Source organism: Aphidius gifuensis, linkage group LG5 (assembly GCF_014905175.1).
Source record: "Aphidius gifuensis isolate YNYX2018 linkage group LG5, ASM1490517v1, whole genome shotgun sequence".
Lineage (NCBI taxonomy): Eukaryota > Metazoa > Arthropoda > Insecta > Hymenoptera > Braconidae > Aphidius > Aphidius gifuensis.
The window spans coordinates 3,414,388-3,434,543 of NC_057792.1; the positions used below are offsets into that span (position 1 = coordinate 3,414,388).

At 21.3% G+C, this 20,156-nt stretch overlaps 3 protein-coding genes and 1 long non-coding RNA gene across 4 annotated transcripts; 3 read left to right on the plus strand and 1 right to left on the minus strand.

The window, feature by feature from the left end:
- Window positions 1-1,044: 1,044 nt before the first annotated feature.
- On the minus strand, window positions 1,045-10,844 carry LOC122856901. Its single transcript, XR_006374159.1, has 3 exons — window positions 10,741-10,844; window positions 6,101-6,296; window positions 1,045-1,076 (listed from the first exon to the last, which is right to left on the minus strand). It is a non-coding gene; the product is annotated as an uncharacterized LOC122856901 (long non-coding RNA).
- Window positions 6,647-7,398, plus strand: LOC122856893. The gene is made up of 2 exons (XM_044158782.1): window positions 6,647-7,075; window positions 7,162-7,398. Exons 1-2 carry the CDS (start codon window positions 6,873-6,875, stop codon window positions 7,370-7,372), a joined length of 414 nt encoding a protein of 137 aa, XP_044014717.1. The 5' UTR covers window positions 6,647-6,872; the 3' UTR covers window positions 7,373-7,398.
- A 1,399-nt stretch (window positions 10,845-12,243) lies between the features above and the next one.
- Window positions 12,244-16,325, plus strand: LOC122856757 (ubiquitin carboxyl-terminal hydrolase 35-like). Its single transcript, XM_044158566.1, has 3 exons — window positions 12,244-14,152; window positions 14,215-14,438; window positions 14,533-16,325. The coding sequence occupies exons 1-3, from the start codon at window positions 12,642-12,644 to the stop codon at window positions 15,495-15,497; spliced, it is 2,700 nt and encodes an 899-aa protein (XP_044014501.1). The 5' UTR covers window positions 12,244-12,641; the 3' UTR covers window positions 15,498-16,325.
- Window positions 16,326-17,535: 1,210 nt separating this feature from the next.
- Window positions 17,536-19,436, plus strand: LOC122856216 (facilitated trehalose transporter Tret1-like). The gene is made up of 4 exons (XM_044157908.1): window positions 17,536-17,614; window positions 17,789-18,057; window positions 18,378-19,016; window positions 19,056-19,436. Exons 1-4 carry the CDS (start codon window positions 17,578-17,580, stop codon window positions 19,434-19,436), a joined length of 1,326 nt encoding a protein of 441 aa, XP_044013843.1. The 5' UTR covers window positions 17,536-17,577.
- Window positions 19,437-20,156: the final 720 nt, after the last annotated feature.

Sequence of the window (20,156 nt, forward strand, 5' to 3'; positions counted from 1 at the left end):
TATAATTATCATTATTTTTTATTTAAATAGTTTTTTTTTTTTCGGAGTGAAAAAGGAAAGGAGAGATGTAGGAATATAAATTGAGAATGGGGGCGAGGGGGGACCTCCATTTCACTGGGTATAAATTGTGGTGAAAGTGACCGAAAGTGGTTGCCTCATATTGTATTAATCCAGGACTGGGCCAAATTGAAGCGAAAACTTGTTGCTTCATATGTTATCATTGAAATTTCATGATTACTATCAAGTTGACATTAAATTCATCAAAACAACATACGAAAAAATTTAAAATAAAAAAAAACGCATATATATTAATATCAATTGTTGATATATTTTTTATAATAAATAATTATAGTAGAAAAAAAAATGAATACTGAACATAAACAAGTGTCATTATTAAATTCAAATAATATCACTAAAATAATTACGTCACGGGGATATAATCACATTGTCATACTGGCACAATATGCCATATTGTTGTTGTAAACAATGTCCTTTGAATTATAAATATAGATAAATTATGTAATTCGTAATACAAAAAAGAAAAACGAAAAAAAAAGACTAACCCTTATCACGAGACAGGAGAAAACAATATAATAAAAAATCCAAAAATAAATTAATAAAAATATATAAACAAATTAACCCTTATCACGTGACAGTATAATAAACAATAATAAATAAATAAAAATTAACTAATATTATTTATTATAAATTGAGATGTAAAAAATTTTTATTTTATTTTTTAAAAAAAAGAGAAAAAAAAAAAAATATTGCGTGCATATTATAGTCGGCCAAGTTTCAAAGTCATTGATGATTGTATAGTGCGACTAGCTAGGCAAAAAGTCAAAAGCACATACACGACACAGGAAATGGCATAGTTACAAGGACGAAGCATTCACGACAACGACTATGCTAACGAGTCATCTTTCTCACTTTTTATATTTTATTTATCTATGTCTCTCTTGATCAGTAAATTTTTTTTCAATTACAATTTTATTCTAAACAATTGTATTTTTATTTTGATAAATAAATAACATAATTTGACTCACCCTTTAATGATGATGTTATCATAGGATCCCCTGAAACATATAAAAAAAAATTTTAATTAATTTTTGAATGTTAGTTTTAGGTGGAAAAAAAAAAAAAAATCATTGTTTAAATTTTTATAAATTTTTGAGTTGATGAAAATCTAGTTAGTGTATTTTTTTTTTTTCATCTTGATTGTCAATGAATTATTAGAAAATATTATAAAAAAAATAAATAAAAGATGGGTAATGCTAGATGGTCTTATCCTGGAACATTATATTATCCTCGGCAACGAGATGGAACGCTTCGCGAGTGACCAAGACATGTCCTTGGTCTTAAAAAAATATATCTATACTTTGTACACGAATTATCAGATTGCTTAGATTGTTGTTTTTTTCCTTTATTTTATTTTTTTTTTTTTTCTCGTTTAAATTGTTTAAACCACGCAATTGAAAATGAATATAATAAAAAATAAATATGTTTTTATTTATTTATTTATTTTTTTTTTTTTGATAAATATAAATTAATAAATAATAGATATCAATGCATTTTTAGAAAATAAATATTTGTCTTTTTATCATAAATATATTTTTAGAAAATTTAAAAAAATTATTATTATTATTTAGCATGTGTAAATAATTTTAATATTTATTTTTATATTAAATAATAAATAAAATATAAACACTTTCATCGAAATTATATTACTTTACGTAATTTAGTGTTTCTTTTTTTTTATAAAAACAAAAAATATATTTACGATAAATTTATTTTGAAAGACATGAGCAACACATGAAGACATTTGCAATAAGAATAATGGAATATATATGAAATTTCAGTTAAATTCTCTATTATAATAATGATAATATCAATTATGTGATTAACATGGCGTGCAGAATAAACAGAGACGATTGAAAAATATAATTTTTATAATATCCATGTTTTTTTTTCATCTATAAATTTTTGCATGTTAATTTTTTTATTAATTTAATCTACTTTATTGATGAAAATTTATTTTAAAAATGCTACTTATATTTTTTTCCACATGGCATCATTAATATTGCACTCTGGAGATTTTAATTTATTAAAAATCAAAGTATTAAATAAATATTTAATTTTTAAATATTTTTTTAATACAACTAAATTATAAATTTTGTAGTTCTTAAATAGATACATACATGTAATTATTTTTCCTAGAAAAAAAAAGAAAAGAAAATTTAAAATTTTAAAAACTTGTAGATTTTTTTTTTTTACTGTTGTCTTTGTAATAATTAATTTTGAAAAGACAAAATTCACGTGCACAGTATTTTTAGATAAGTGATACCTGGATTCATTTGGTTAGAATAATTTTGACGTCGAAAAGTTGTAACTTGACGTTGGGGACCTGTAGATTGTTGGTTTAAACGTGGTTGATTAATTTCTTGATATTGTACAATTTTTTGTTGTCCTGATTGTAATAGCATCAATTGCTGTGGCTGTGGTTGTTGTTGTGGTTGTTGTTGCTGCTGCTGCTGTTGTTGCTGCTGTTGTTGTGGTTGTTGCTGCTGCTGCTGTTGTTGTTGTTGTTGTGGTTGTTGTTGAAGCTGTTGCTGCTGTTGATGTTGTCCATCATTTTCTAATTGATATGATTCAGCAACTTCGTGTTTAACATCAATTTGTTGCTGAATATTTTGATGATTTGGTACAAAATACGGTTGATACTGTTGATTATACTGTTCTTGTGAATAATTCCATTCATAATATTGTTGCCATGATGTTCCAGCTTCATGATTATCCATTATCACTTTTAGTTTTTTTTTTTTCAAATTTTATTATTTAATTAATGTATATTATATAATCATTCACAATTATAATTTTAATTAATAATATTCAATTTTTTTTTATTCAAATTAAATTTCAAATATGAATTTTTTTTTTTCAGGATATTTCAATTATATAATTTTTTAAATTATAAAAAACTTGGTGATAAATATTTGATACTTTTAATATCACTTTAACCATTTTATTAAATTTAATTATTTATTATTTAATAATTTTTAATTTATATTCTTTTACTCATTCGTAGGTGTTCGTATGCAAAAGTAAAAACAATCAAATATTAGTATGTTAAGTTAATTAACTAAAAAAAAAAAAAAAAAACAAAAACATTAATTTATTCTGTTTAAAAAAAATATTAAAAATATTAATAATTTTATTAATTTAAAATATATAAATAATTAAATTGCTTATAATAAAAATACCTCATGTTTTTTGAAATAAAAAATACTTAATAAAAAGCTTTTCTTCAAATTGAAAATGAATAATGAAAAAAAAAAAAAAAAACTTGTACTTTAAAATGAAATAAAATTAAGAAAAATTGATAATTAAATTAGGCAAATTGAGTGCGTTTAGTAAGTACAGAATCTGTCGGTAAACTGAGCCAAACGGATTGACAAAATGAGGGTTGTGGTATAAAACTGGGGGGTAGTTTAAATGTAAGCACGAGAAGAGTTGTGATGGGGGTTATTGATGGTGCGTTCAACGTGAACATTTGAGGCACGTTTTCAAGTCACGTGTATTAACAATACTTGTTATTTTATTTTTTTTGCCCTTTTTTTATTTTTAAATATAGTATAAAATATTATTTCATTCAATATAAAATTAACAAAACAATAAAACCTTATATTTTATATATAACAACAATATATCTAAAATTAAATTAATTATAATCTTTATCTTTATATTTATAAATTATTATATTTAATATATCATTTTATAGTATTTTTATTTTTAAATTTCATCAACAAGTTTTTTTTTTTATTTAAATAATCTTATCTATTGGAATATTAAAACTAAAATCAACAATAGACTTTTTTTTTTTTTTTTCTACTATACTTATTGTTTATTCCTAAGAAATTTTAAATTTAATATATACACTCATATAAATATATATCAAGTGATAAAATAGTACGATAAAAGATAATGAAATTTGATAAATTTCTTTAACATAAATAATATTAAAAAAAAAAAAAAAATCACATATACAATATTTATGAATTTAGAGTCACAAATTTAGTATGGATTTAGAGTACAAATTACTGTCATTTTTTTTTTTTTTTTTTATGAATATATTTAAATAATAGTTGTATATGCAAATGTACTCATTGAACTGAATTTTTTTCTTTTTTAATTTTTAATATTTAATAAGCTAATGATTTTATTAATTATTATTTTTTTTTAATTTATTTTATTGAAGCACGGTGCTTCACACGTGACAATATATATAAAAATTGAAAAATAATTTTTTAATTAATTGTCAATGAGTAAAGTAAATTGATAGCTTTTTTTTTTTTGTTATTTTCAAAATAAATTAATTATTAAATTATTTATCAATTTTTAAATGAAAAATAATTTTCATTATTGTAAAAAAATTATTCAAATTAATTGTGATTATTTTTAAATTGTATAAACAATTATTTTTTTGTAAAAATAATTTTTTGATTATATTTTTTTTATCATATAAAAATTTGATGAATCAAATAAAGAGCACACGTCGCTCATGTGAATCTTTGTGCATTCATCCACTCAAGCATAGACAAATAATAAAATTTAGAATAGAATTTTTGAGGCATAGAATATTCAACAAAATATCTGGTTAAACAATTTATATTTTAATCATTGAATATAGCCCTCTTGTGTATATCAGTAAACACAGTACCTTAACACGATGTGTTTTTTAAAAAAAAAAATTTTTTATCTTGCAAATGACAGGTATCGTCATACTAGATTTAATTTTATTTTTTATATATCTTCTTGTAACAAATTAAAATAGAAGAATATATATATTATTCTAAAATAATTTGAGTTAAAATTATTTTGTAATTTTGTTTTTATTATTTTTCATTGAAAGAGTACATAAATATTTCAATGTACTCGATTCACGTGTCTCGTTGCGTGAATGAATATTTATTTCCAATTATATACTCTTTAATTGTTAAACGTATTAATATATTTTTAGCCTAATATAAATTTATCATTAATATAATTTTAAATACAAAACATTTGTTGGAATTAATAGCTCATCTTTCAGTCACAAAATTAAATACAAATTTTATTTTTAAAATTTTTTTTTTACCAAATATAAATTTATATCTATAAATAACATTTTTTTTTTTTTTCAAGAAAAAAAAAAATTACCTATTTAATTCATTTTTAAATACTATTTATATATATTTATTTTTTTATTCATAAAAATTGTGGTTTTTCCAAGTTAATTTATTGTAAATGAGAATTTTATTTTATTATTTTATTTTTCTATTGTTTTTCTGTCGGTTTGAAAAAAAAATATAATTTATGATGACAGTGGGTGGTAAAAAAATAGAAAAAAATTAACATTTAAAATTAGTATTATATTTTTATCTGTGATGATGATTAAAAAAATGTATAAAATTATATTACGGTAATTTAAATGAGATAATTGACAAAATTTCCGTAAGGTGTCAGGAGTTAATGAAAACATAAATCCGCGACATCTATCAGTTGACTTTGAAACCCATTTAAATTTAAGACTTTGAACTTTTTTTTTTCTCGTAAATATAAATCGCATATATATTTTTTTTTTTAAAATTCACTTTGTACATACGCAAGTGAACAATTTTTTTTTTTCATCCTAGTCTTTTATGTACAGACACATGATGTTCTCTCAATGTAAATTTCCGTCAGTAACGTGCCACCCACACTTTGAGCCCCAATTTATCAACTAATTTCAATTGAATCAAATGCCAATTAATTCAACTCTCGTTACTTATCATTATTTATTATTTTTTTTTTATTTTGCTCAATTATAACTAGTTGAAATAAATAAAATTTTCCGGTAAATTAATATTATTACAATTCCTAGTAATTTTTATTTAGTAGAAAATAAAATATCGACTTGAAAAAAAAAAAAGCAGCTTAGTTAATTTTTAAAGAAGCCAAAGTCGAGGTAAAACTACAACCTTTTAAATAAATATACATTATTTTTAGAATATAAATTTTTCATATAGCTGAAGAATTTATTTATTCTTTTTCTTTTTTTTTTTTTGTAAATTAAAAAACATACCTGATGATTTATCCATTGGATATCTCGATATGCGTTGTCTTGTTTCCATCTTCTAATCACGCGATTTATTGTTTTATTTTTTTTTTTTAAATATAAAATAACGTTCCTTTTTTTTCAATTCCCAATAATCGAAAAATAGACCTATGAAATTCCTGATTGACAAAGAATCCCAGTTGGGGAATTCAATAAAACTTACCTGAAAGCAGAAAAAAACAAAAAAAAATGTTTTTCTTTTCATACTTCCTCTAAAGACTATATATATAATTTTTTTTTATTTTTAATTTTCATTTTTACGTCTCATATCAGCAGGCAACTAATATACAAAGTCCATAAACATGACATAGAAATCATAAATTCATCAAGAAGAGAATGCAATGAAATATCTAATTTTTTTTTTTATATCCTTGCTTTGAAATAAATAAAAAAATAAATTACAACATAAAAAATAAATGAATGATGAAAATTAAAAAAAAAAAAAACAAGAAAAACAAGAAAATAAAAATTTGAAGATAAATAAAACAAAAAGCAACTATTAATTTCCATAGTTACAGAAAAGCAATAGAAATGTTGACAGTCAACGGATTTTAGAAATAAATATTTAATAAAAGTTTTAAAATTTTAGTAAAAAATTAAATAATATTTTTTATATATATTTTTTTCTAATAAAAAAGAAATGATTATATTTGCTTGATTAATATAAATAATAACGTGTTTTTTTTTAATTAAATTTGATAATAAAATTTTGATAAAGAAAAGAAAAAATAATATTAATATGGGTTCGAGTAAAACATCAAAATTTGGTAAAATGGTGGTTAAAGCTATAAAGCGTTTACAAGAAGCACAGGGTTCATCACCAAAAGAAATAAGTAATTATGTATCACAAGAGTATAATGTACCAAGTGAAGAAATTAAAAAACAGATTAATGTTGCATTAAAACAAGGCGTTGAATATGGAATTTTATTAAAAAGAACAGGGTCAGTTGTTAATTTGATATGAAATATATAAATATCAAATTAATTTATTAATTTATTATTTATCAAATTTAATTTAAAAATTTTAGGGGAGTTTATACGTGTAATCCTGAAATAATAAATATTCCTACACTCGCTGATGGTCAAGCTAAAACAAGCTGCAGTCATGGAATGAAAATGTCAAAACGTTTTGGTAGAAGAAGCAGATCAAAATCACGAGGAAGAACATCACGTCGTCGTGGAAAATCATCAAGTCGTTCAAAACGTCGTGGAAGTCGTAGACGTAGACGCAGACATTAAACAGCAATTAATCAAAAAAAAAAAAACAACTAAATATTTTTTTTATTCTAAATATCCGGAAAATATAAAAAAAAAAAAATAATAACAATTCAAAATTTATATAAAAATTTATCAAAATAAATAAATAAAATTAATTTAATTTATTATTAAGATAAATTAATTATAAAAAATGAAAAATATTTTGTTTTTGATAATTTGAGATAATGTAATGAATAAAATGAATAAAATGAATGATTTTAGTTGAAAATTAAATTATTTTCTTTAAATAATTTTACATTATTTTTAATTTTTTTTTTTGACTAGTAATTAAATGAAAATAAAAAATGTAATAACCATAAATATTATAAAAAAAGATTGAAGAAAAAAAAAAAAAATATCGAGGTGACTGTTTAAGACGTATCCGGCCCTGGATCATCGCGGCCTTGTCGGCTAATCATAGTCTCGCTAATGATGCATTTACACATGCTCCCACATACATATGATCTAGACACAAACACTCATTCAAATAAAAAAAAAAAAAAATATACAAAAAAACCACTAATCCCTTAGAAAAAAAACCTTAGAATACAACATCGATAGAAATTTACAAAAATATCTCAACAAAAATACAAAAAAACTTGAAATTGTTTTATATTTAAAAATAAAATAAAATAAAGAATAAACATATCAATCAACTATTCACCAACTAGACATTTAAAATATTTATAATAGTGACATTTTTTATGTATTTTTAAATTTTTTATAAAAAAAAAAACTTAAAAATACAGTAAAAAATACACAAATAATAATCATTGAAATGAGAAAAAAAAAATTAATGCATTCAATAAAGATGAAAAGTTTTTAATGTTATATTTAAAAAAAAAAAAATATATTTTTATTTTTTATTGGCAAGTGACAAAAGGCTGCGCGTTAACCCGAAAATATCCATCTCATGTGTGGTATGTCGAAATCTGGCATAAGTTTTGGCATTAATCCAAAAAAGTCATGCTCATCGTCGTCGTCAACGTTTTCTTTGGCATAAAACAATTTGAGTTACTCAAAAAGCCATAGAATAATAATGTATATTAAATCATCAATGAAATAATGAATAAAAAATTTTTCATATAAATAAATTGCATATAAAAAACATGAAAAATATAAAAGAAAATTTTAACCAAAAACGTCAACGTAAATAATATTTAAACGTTAAAAAAAAAAATAAATAAAATAATTTAATAATATTAAAAATAGAGAACGGAAACCTTTAAAGTATAATCATCAATTTTTTATTTTTTTCTTCAAGTTGTAATAGGTCATTGAGTTATCGGATAATTTAAAAAATAATATATGAAATTTATTTCCTTAAAATCATCGTTTTAATTGCAATAAAAAAAATAATTATTAAAATTTTTGATATATGTTTTTGAATTGCATAGAGGTGAATCGATTAAACAAACTTGGAAAAGTTGTGGCCTAGATGAATGGAGAGAAAGAATACATTTTAGTGAAAAAAAAAAGGTAAAAGGTCATCTAGCAAAAAATTATTAATCATTTTTTAATACTAATATTAAAAAATAAAATGCAAAAAAAAAGGATATAAATAAAATTGACTTTTCTAAAATAATAATGGTAATGATTTTATAACTATTGAATTATTAAATGTAATAATAATAATACGGATATATGAAAATAAGACACTGAAAATTATAAATATAGAAACATGCATGCACATATTTTGTGATCGATAAAATATAGAGCTTTATTTCCAAGAAGAGAATGAAAAAATAAAAAAAATTCTACATGTGAACTTGATAACGGTAATTATTATTAACCTATGAATTTATTAATTTTTAAATATTTCTCAGCTGACACTATTAATCATAAATGTTTTTTTTTTTTTTGTCCTTAACCTACGTTAATAAATATAAATATAGACTGACTAAAATAAAAAGTTTAAAAAGAAATAAAAAAAAGCAGCTCTTATTCACAGTGAAGAGCTAATGTAAGCATCAATTTTTAAAACACATAATTCTTTAGACATATTTTTTAAAAATATTCTTATCTCTTTTGAATAAATAATAAATAAAATAAATAAAAAAAAAAATTATAAACCCGTGTCTCGTTTGGTGTAAGGTATCTCTTATCGAGACGACAACGATGTGACACTTAACACCTCAAAAGAGTTTAACAAATATATTCTAGAAAATATTATAATAATAATAATAAATAAAAAAATAAAACTGTAATATAATTATTTAAATATTTCGAAAAAAAAATTTATAATTTTTTAACTAAATACATTTTATTAATAACAAAAAGAAAAAAAAAAGTAGAAAAAATATTTTTTGTATTTTTTAAAAAATATTTTGTATTTTAAAAATTATTAATAACAAATAGATTAAGTATTTTTTAAATTGAATAATAATAAATATTTGTAGTTTATAAATTAATCATTAATTTGTGTATTTTTTTAAATTAATATTTTCATTAATAAAGATTGAAAAATATAATAAATGGACTTTGATATTTTTTTTTATTTTAAACTTAACTTTTAATTTGTTTTTTTTTAACGCATTTTTTTATTTAATTGAGCATTTGGATCTAAAGTACAAAAGACAAGACATGAATTTATAAAAAAAAAAAAAATTTACAAATGTATTTATTGAGGTAAGGTTGGACACGATGGCGAACATCACGTGGTTTGCCACGGGGTCTACGAACGAGGTTAATCTTACAAAATGCGATTCTAGCGCCTCTCTATTAAAACGATTTAACAAACTAATAAAATTATTTAAATAATATAAATAAATAAATAATTAAAAATAATATATATTATTAATAATTCTAAAATATTTAATCTATCTATATTAATTAAATTTTGAGTATTAAAAATAATGTCAATTCATGTTTGCCAACTACTCCAAATTGAGATTTTAGATAATAAATAAAACTCAATAATCACGTGTTATATTATTATTTTTACAACTAAATAATAACACCTAAATTATACTTTTTAAATAACAAAAAATAATAAAAATAAAAAACAAACTGTTATTTAAAATTAAACCAAGAAAAACATATTTTTCTTAAATCGATAGAAAACTTTGAAAAAAAACAAATTTTAAGACAAGTTACACAAACAATTTTCTAAATAAAAAAAATATATAATAGTGTTTTTTTAAGATGTATAATAGTTCTATTAATAATAAAAAATTATAAAAAATAATAATTTTTTATTATAAATATTTTTTTTTAATAATTTAAAAATTTTTTGACTGAAAAATGATGTTTTTTTAAATGATATTTTGGCAATTTATTTGACAATAATAAATAATAGTGTAGTGTTTATAAATAGTTGTAAATAATTAATTAATAATTTGTATACTCACCGATCAACGGAAAAATACTGGGCTGGTCAAGTAGTGACTTGAGGCCGTTTTCAACGAGGGTGGGAGATGAACGGTCTTTGTCGCTCATTTCACGCACTGCGCCACAAAACAAGGAAAAAAAAACACCACCAAATTGAATGGTGTGACTGAGACAGACTGTGATAAAGTCACAAAAATTAAAAAAATTTAAAAAAAAAAAATAATTTATAATTCGAGTGGTACGAATTAAGGCAGTACGTTTTTATCACTAAATTGATTCACAAAATTGTAACACACACTTACACAATTCACTTGAACAATTCACTCCGAAATGAAAAAAAAAAAAATAAATTTCTCAATCCTTCTATTAATTAATACTTTAGCCGATTAATTTTTTAACAATAAAAAAACCCCATATAAATATTTATCAACTATTATTGTATAAAAAAAAATTAGCAACAATTTCGATTCGAAAAATTTTCAACAATGATTCTTAAGAAAAAAAAAAACTCCAATAAATCAAAAGCCGTGTAATTATTGTAATTAACGAAAAATAAATTATTTAATTGATAAAAAATTAATTGTAAACACTTTTAATACACTTGATTATTTTTTTTTTTTTTACCAAAATGAGCAAAAAAACAAAAAAAAAGAAAAAAAATCAATTTACACGTTTTACACAAAAAATAACAAAAAATAGAAATGAATTAGTATTTAGAATATGAGTAGTTATTATAATTGATTATTAATAATTGTTTAAAAATAATTAACAAGAGTATTTTATGTCAATAACAATTAAATATTGACAATATTCTTTTTTTTTTTTTTTTTCTTTGAGTATTATTGAACGTTAGACATGTAAAAAAATTATTTGTAAAAATATGTAAATCTACCGGTGTTTAATTATTAAAACTATTATTGCTTGTGTATTATTTAATTAACAAATATTATTATAAATAAATAAATTTTGGCCACCGGCAGAGGAGAGGCCCGTAAGCACCACCCGAACCGGACCGCGTATCGTTCGAGTCACTCACGTCGACTCTGTACCACATTAAATTGTTGAAAAAAAAAAAATAAATAAATGAAAAAAATTAAAAAAAAAAAACACGAAAAAACAAAATGGCGTAATAAAAAAAAAAAAAAAGTTGAAAAAAAATTACAGCCGTAAACAACGTAGTTACCTAGAGAAGAGACTCATTTGACCAAAAATCAATCTTCGCCATTTTTGTTTTACCGATAAAGTAGAGCTTGTCATTATGTTTTGTCGGTAATTTTAAATTTTCGTGTTGATTTTTTATTATTGTTTTTAATATATAATAATTTATTATAAATAAATTTTGCAATTTTTTTGTTTATATTAATAATAACAAAACAATTTGTTTATAATTTTGTTTTTTATATTTTTGTAATTTTTTTTATGGGCTATGAGTATGTAATTGAACAAAGATTTCTAAATTTATTTTCTCTTTGTTTTTTAGGACAATGTATGTGTATGTGTGTGTACATGGTTCTTGCCTTCTTGGTGTATGTTTTTTTTTTTGTTACTGTCACACACAACAACAGCTAAATGTTCTCAATATTTTCGTAATAATATCAAAAATTAAACTAATAAAAACAACTGTTTGTGAACATATTTAAAAATATTTTTGTGTATATTATTTACAATAAACTGGATTACAAAATAATACACTCAAAATTGTAAGTAACATAAAAAAACTAATCACTCAAAGAAACAAAATAAAAAAAAAAAAAATTTACTTTGTTAAAAAATTTTATCTTGTCATCCGTCTTTTTTTGATATTTTTGAGGTTAAAAATTAAAAATACAAATAAAAAAATATAGCATAATTAATAGCCATAAAATAATAAATAACAAAAATATTATCTTATAAAAAAAAAAAAAAACGAAATATAAACAAAATGAGTGATATGATGGATTGTGATGAAATAACAACAAATCCAGAATTTTTAAAATACCTAACAATGGTTGTAATGGGTTCACCAGATGACATTGAAATTGGCTGGAATAATTTAAATAAATATGATGAAAAGCTACAAGATAATAATTTACATGACATAAGTGATATAATTAGAATGATTGTTGGTAGAGAAATTAAAAATATAAATCAAGTACCAAAATTAATGATTTATTTTTCTCAAAAATTAAAAGATAATCCATTTGATGTTAATAATTTACATACAAATAATTATACATTATTTTTAAAAAATACAGCATACAATGACATTGAATTATTATCAGATATAATTGATACATTATTGCTACATAAAAATATATACTTATCAACATTAACAAGTAAATTAAAATTTTGTGAAGCAGCAGTACGTTGTTTGGGTGATTTTAAAATGCCAGACCAGCCCAATTTAATAGTAACATATAGAAAATCATCATTAAGCATACAACAATCAATAAATAAATTATTTGATGATATAAATATTATTGATAAAGAAAAATTAATATTTAAATGTTTAGAAACATTGTATGATATTATATCTGATATTAATAAAAATTACATACCTGGTGCAGCATTAGTTGGTATATTACAATTAGTACAAGATGCAACAATTGAAAAATCAGTTAGATGGATTATAGTTATATCAAAAAATGATGATTGTCTTGAAGAAGCATTAAAAACATTATGCACATGGTTAACACAATGTCTACATGATACAACACTCAATAAATGGATAACAAATTTTATAAATTGTTTAGAGGAAGTTAAAAAATACAATGTATTAACAACATTTGCTGATGAATTTTTACCAAAAATGATACAATTGTTGAAAGTACCAATGGCAAGATCACACAGTGTTGCTGTTATTTATCGTATATTAAGAAGTCAAAGTACACCAACATTATTTCATCGTGTTATTAAAGATATTGAAATAACATTTATTAATTTATCAAATGATACAAGTGATTCATCTAAAAATGCATTACAAAGTTTAGTTGATTGTACTAAAGCATTAATATTAAGATTTCCTGGTTATAGTATATATAATAAATTAGAAAAAGCATTTCCACTTGAGCCAAGAAATGAAGTTGTTAATAAAATTCTCAAAGGACCACAATGGATTGGTGATAATAATAATTATGATAATAAAATTGTTACAAATAAATATTATTTTAATAATTATGGTAAAGTTGGTTTAACTAATTTAGGTAATACATGCTATATGAATAGTGTATTACAAGCATTAGTTATGACTAAACAATTTTGTCAACAAGTATTATTATATAAATCAACAATTGATAATAATAATACAAATATTATATTAAAAAAATTACAAAATTTATTTGCATTATTATTGTATTCAAAAAGAATAACATTATCACCAACTGAAGTACTTTATGCATCAAGACCAGCATATTTTACACCTGGACAACAACAAGATAGCTCGGAATTTCTTTGGTTTGTAATTATTATTTGAATTGTATTTAATTTTTTATTAATTTATTATATTTTAATTACAGTCATTTACTTGATGTTATTTATGAACAAGAAAAATCAATTTCATCACAAACAGATGATATAATAAAAATTTTAAATCCAAAAATTAATGAACCAACTTGTGATGTTGAAGAAATATCAATGGATATTGATACTTGTGGAACAATTAAAAGATGGACAACTGAAGAAGATTTAACTGAAGGTACAACACTAATAAAAACTCATTCACTTGATGATTTTACTGATGGTAAATTTGATTTATTAAACAATTTTTTTTTATTTTATTAGCACAATTGTTAATTAATTATTTAATTGAATATTTGTATTATTTAAAAAAATAGGTAATGAACTTGCAACAACACCACAATTAAGTGATTCACATTCAGATTCAACAGACAGTGGTATACAATCAGTTGGTGGTGATGATACATTATCAACAAATTTAGTATATCGTGTATTTGGTGGTGAATCTAAAATAACATATAAATGTGCACAGTGTAATACTAGTTCACATAATACAGATAAATTTCGTGATTTACAATTATGTTTTCCTGAAAAAATACAAGAAAATCAAGATGTATCTGTACAAGATTTAATAAATTATTATTTAACACCAGAAAAATTAACTGGTGATAATAAATATCGTTGTGATAAATGTATTGAATTATGTGATGCACAAAGAATTATAAAAATATTACGTTCACCATCACATTTAATATTAACATTAAAACATTTTCATTATGATACTGAAAGTCGTTTACGTACAAAATTACGTCATAAAGTAATATATAATGAAACAATTAAATTACCAGTTACAACACAATCATCAACAATTGATGAAAATTATAAATTATATGCTGCTGTTGTACATTGTGGTTATAGTATGGATTATGGACATTATTTTACATATGCCAGAGATAGTAAATTAAATTGGTATAAATTTAATGATAGCTATGTATCAAAAACAACATTTGAAGATTTTAAATGTTTAGAATCACCAGATACACCATACATATTATTCTATGAAAAAATACAAGATAATCATTCAATTGATAATAATAATAATGATGATAATGATAAACCAGATATTAAAAATTTAAATAAATATTTACAAGATTTAATTAATAATGATCATTTATCATACAATGATGATTTTAATAAACAAAATGAAAAAAAAAATTCACAATCTGAACGTAATATATTAACGACATATAAAAAAAATGATAATTATGATGATGATAATAATCCACCACCAAGTAATTGTCGTAGTGAAATTGATATGCAGCATAATCGTTATTTATTTTAACTAAAAAAAAATTATTAATTATAATTATTATAATAATAATAGTAATAATATTAATACATGTGAGTGGTTATAATATTTATTTAAATCTAAATTTTTTTTTACAATTTGGAGAGAAGCTTGATTTTATTTTTTTCAATTAAAAAAAAAAATAGAAATTGAGAATTTTCTGAGGTTTTTTTTTTGGGCTTCCGTTTCTCAGCTTTGACTGATTAATTTATTTTCTTTTTTTTTTTTTCTTTTTCTTATGCAATGCCCAACATGATGATTTAATTATTTTTATTTCCAAGATGAAATAAATAAATAATATAAACATAAAAAATTATTATTTTTAGTTTGTTTTTTAGTATAAATTATTATTAGAAATGAATATAATTGAAGTAATTATGTATTTTATTTTGTAGCCTATTATTGTTAGCTGATAATTATTTTTTTAACATTAATATTACATTAATTTATTTAATTTTTAATGGATACATGTTTTATGTAAAACTGAAATTATTAATTATATTTATTCAATGGTTGAATATTTTTTCAAATGGGCAACTTTTATTAATGAATAAAAATATTATAATAATAGCTGATTTTATATAACGTAAAATAAAAAAATTTATATATATTAGTATAAAAATTTTATTTAATCATGCAAAAATATATAAAATATACTAATGAATATTAAAAAACTTTTTTTTTTAAGTGTAAATAATTTCAAGTGTAGATGAAATTTAAATGAAAAATGAAAATTTAATCGTGTTGGACAAATCTGTGATAAATTTTTAACTTGCAAAGTAAACTCAGTTATTTATACGAAAAAAAAAAAATACATAAAAACAGTATTCAAAATATGGATATATCGAAAAATATAATTATCAATTAATTAATTTGATTTTTATTCGATAGAAAAAAAAAATAATCAATTTACTTTCAAAAACATTCAGATTTTTTTCTATATTTGTCTTTTTTATTCCAACGATATAAAAAAATTGTAAATTTCATTTGTTGATATTCAAATGATTGATGAAAAAATAATTGTCGAATAACAAGTAAATTAATAAATCAATTGAAAATAAAATAACTTGTGAAATTTATTTTTTTAAATGATTAAATTTCGAAGCTGTTAGAATACTTTTAAATCATTAATTATTTATTTCTATCTTGCTGAGAAATAATTTTTTAATTTATACAAAAAAGAATAATTGTTTCTTTTTTTTTTTTTTGGGTAAATAAGACTTTATCTAATCACACCTTCAATTAATTTTTGGGTCAATAAAATGTTGAAATAAAAGTCATTAAACTTGTCAAGTTTACCTTGATTTGGGAGGTGTGTCGACAAAAGCTTCATAACAAAATAATTTTTTAATAATTTAACGAAATCTTTTGTACCAGAATATACAAAATTACGACACTCTATAATTTTTTTTAGAAAAATAATCATTATTTCTATTTAAAAAAAAATTATTTTCATTATTCTTAGACATTTTATTATCTATTTTTTCATTTCTTATCAATAAATTATAATTTTTTCCATCAAATTTACTATACAAAATAGAAAATTAAATTATATATTTATTTATAATATTGAACTCAAAATGTCATCGATCAAAGTCGACTTTCTTTAATTTAAAAATTTGAAATATCAATTCATTTATATAAAATAAAAAATTTAAATAATATTTTTCATTTTAATTTATTCAAGGCTATTGAAAACTTTTATTTTTTCTATTTAACTCTTTTTAAAAAAATATTATTTATTAATTAGTTTATTATAAAAAAATAAAACTAAATAAATATAATATAAATTGAAAATATAAATAAATTAAATATAATAAAATTTAATTTCAAATGTATATATATATTTTGTTAAAGCCACACAAGCATAGACGTTAATTTAACTTGAAAATTCTAGCCAATTGAAAATTCAGTTTCAGTGCCATGTGTCATTCTAAAATAATCACTTAAAGTTTATCATATTTTTAACGAACTAAATGTGTTAGATATTAGACTGACGAAAGAAAAGAAAGAAAAAAAAAAAAAAAAACACTCTCAACGGTTTTTTCGTTAATACAAGACAGAGTCTTTCAGGATGTCGTCTTGGATTGTCATCGTAGCTGGAGTATCAGGTACTTTTAATTTACTAATTTTTATAATTCTCATAAATTTTCCAAAAAAGTAAAAGGTTAGTTTTCCTAGTCAATTTTCCAAAGTATTAAAATAAATATTTTTTATTAATATTTTTAATTTAATAAAGCACTAGTAATAAATTTTTAATAATTAATTTTTTATTTTTTCCAAAGCGAGTTTGGCTTTACTATCAGGTGGAACATTTTTTGGTTGGACATCACCAGCATTTGCCTTGTACAAAAATGAAAATGGAACATCATATATGATATTAACTGAAACAGAAGAATCATGGATAGCAGCATTACTCTCAATAAGTGGTGCACTTGGTAGTGCTTTATCAGTAATATCAACAAACAAATTAGGAAGAAAATTTACAATGCTCATTTGGGTTATTCCTGCATGTCTATCATGGCTACTTATTGCACATGCAACTGAACCTTGGGTATGTTATTTATAATCAAATTTTTATTTTCTAAATTTATATTATTTTTAACATGTATATATTTTTTTCTATTTTATACACATCATGCTAGTTTATTTAATCACTCATTTTAAAATATAAAATCCTATTTTAATACCATTATTAATTTTTCTTTATTTTATTTTTATAAAAAAAAATATTGAGATAACGAAAAAAAAAAAAAAAAAAGAAAAAAAACAAGATAAGATGTATTAGTTAAAAACTTAATTATTATTTTTATAAAAAAAAAATTATGTGCATTTAAAAATAAATTATAAAAATATTTTATTTTATTATTTCAGCAACTTTGTTTGTCAAGATTTATATCTGGAATTTCATTGGCATCATGGTTCATAGCAACACCAATGTATTTGAGTGAAATATCACCACCAGAAATAAGAGGAATATTAATGACTGGCGCACAAATGGCATCAAAATTAGGAATATTATTTGAATATTCATATGGTCCATTTTTATCAGTTAAACATGGTGCATATGTGTCATTATTATTTCCATTATTATTTGGATTGACATTCATATGGTTACCCGAATCACCCTACTATTTTATTCGTCATGGTAATCGTATAAAAGCTAAAAAATCACTTTTAAAATTTCGTGGAAATCATAGTAATGTTAATGATGAATTAGAAATGATTGAAAAAACAGTTAATACAACAATTTCACAAAGTTTTGGATTTAAAGATTTGTTAATTGTAAAAGGTAATAGAACTGCATTAAAAATATCATTGACATTATTAATAATACAACAGTTTACGGGTAATCAAGCAATCATAGCATATGCACAAGGAATTTTTGATTCAACAAATTCACCTCTTGCTGGTAAATATTCAACAATAATACTTGGTTGTTTATCAGTTATTTGTACATTAATATGTACAATTCTTGTTGATAAAAATGGACGAAGATTATTGCTGTTAATTTCTAGTATTGGATGTTTTATAATATTAACAATTCTTTCAATTTTTTTTTATTTAAATACTATTAAATTAATACCAAGTTATCTTAATTTATTACCAACAATTGGAATTATGATTTATTCAATATTATTTGCTGGACTTGGTGCTTTACCTTATACAATTATGGGTGAATTATTTCCAACAAATGTTAAAGCATTAGGTTGTTCTGTTGGCATTGTTGTTGTAAGTTCATCTTGTGCATTTGTTGTATTATTACATAAAACAATTTGTCAATTATTTGAACAATATGGACTTTTTTATATGTTTACATTTTATGCTGTGTCTTCTGGTGTTGGAGCAATTTATATTTATTTTTGTGTACCAGAAACTAAAGGAAAAACATTGCAACAAATTCAAAATGAACTACATGCTGTTAAGAAATAATAATTAATTTTTTTCTTTTAATTTTAAGTGTAAAAATAATTTGTTAGAATATTTTCTTTTACTATTGTGATGATATGATATTTTTAATAAACATTTGAGGCTTTTGTATCTTATTTTTTTGTCTTTAGTTTTATTTTTTTTTCTGTCCCCTATATCTTGAGGAAAATAATATAAATTATAATTGATGTTTTGTAGAATTTTTGTTATCGTTTTTTACCTTTTTTTTTTTTCCAATAGAAACTATTTCGAAGTGACCCTGATACATAGCTTGATAAAGAAAATTTATGTTTAAATAAATAAAATTAGATGGATATTATTTTCAACGTTAATTTTTTTTTTTTTTTGTACACCTATTTAAAAATAATTTTTTATTTCAAAGTTAATAAGTACTTGCTATTGAATCGATATAAAAAAATAAATAAATATATTACTTTGTATTTCTAGAATTATTTTATTTCGATACTGTAGCTGTTATATAATTTAGCTAAAGAATTTCCAAGAAATTTCTATAGAAAAATAGTCTTTCAATTCCATTCAATTCAATTCATAAATAATCTGTTTTATCTACCAAGGTGTATAAAAAACCACGTGATTGCACGTGACACAATCATGTGATGTAACACTATTGTTATTATATTTATTTGTTGTTGTATTTTATAAAAATAGCATAATATTAAGTACAATGACAGAGGTTAAGTGAATTTCTTAGAAATTAAAGTA

Bases quoted from the DNA above. Each gene is read 5' to 3' on its own strand.
- LOC122856216 (XM_044157908.1), top strand. From the start codon at position 17,578: ATGTCGTCTTGGATTGTCATCGTAGCTGGAGTATCAG. The intron at 17,615-17,788 runs GTACTTTTAATT...TTTTTTCCAAAG, and splicing joins CATCGTAGCTGGAGTATCAG to CGAGTTTGGCTTTACTATCA. The intron at 19,017-19,055 runs TCTAGTATTGGA...ACAATTCTTTCA, and splicing joins GAAGATTATTGCTGTTAATT to ATTTTTTTTTATTTAAATAC.
- LOC122856893 (XM_044158782.1), top strand. From the start codon at position 6,873: ATGGGTTCGAGTAAAACATCAAAATTTGGTAAAATGGTGGTTAAAGCT. The intron at 7,076-7,161 runs GTCAGTTGTTAA...TAAAAATTTTAG, and splicing joins ATTTTATTAAAAAGAACAGG to GGGAGTTTATACGTGTAATC.
- LOC122856757 (XM_044158566.1), top strand. From the start codon at position 12,642: ATGAGTGATATGATGGATTGTGATGAAATAACAACAAATCCAGAATTT. The intron at 14,153-14,214 runs GTTTGTAATTAT...TTTTAATTACAG, and splicing joins GATAGCTCGGAATTTCTTTG to TCATTTACTTGATGTTATTT. The intron at 14,439-14,532 runs GTAAATTTGATT...TTAAAAAAATAG, and splicing joins ACTTGATGATTTTACTGATG to GTAATGAACTTGCAACAACA.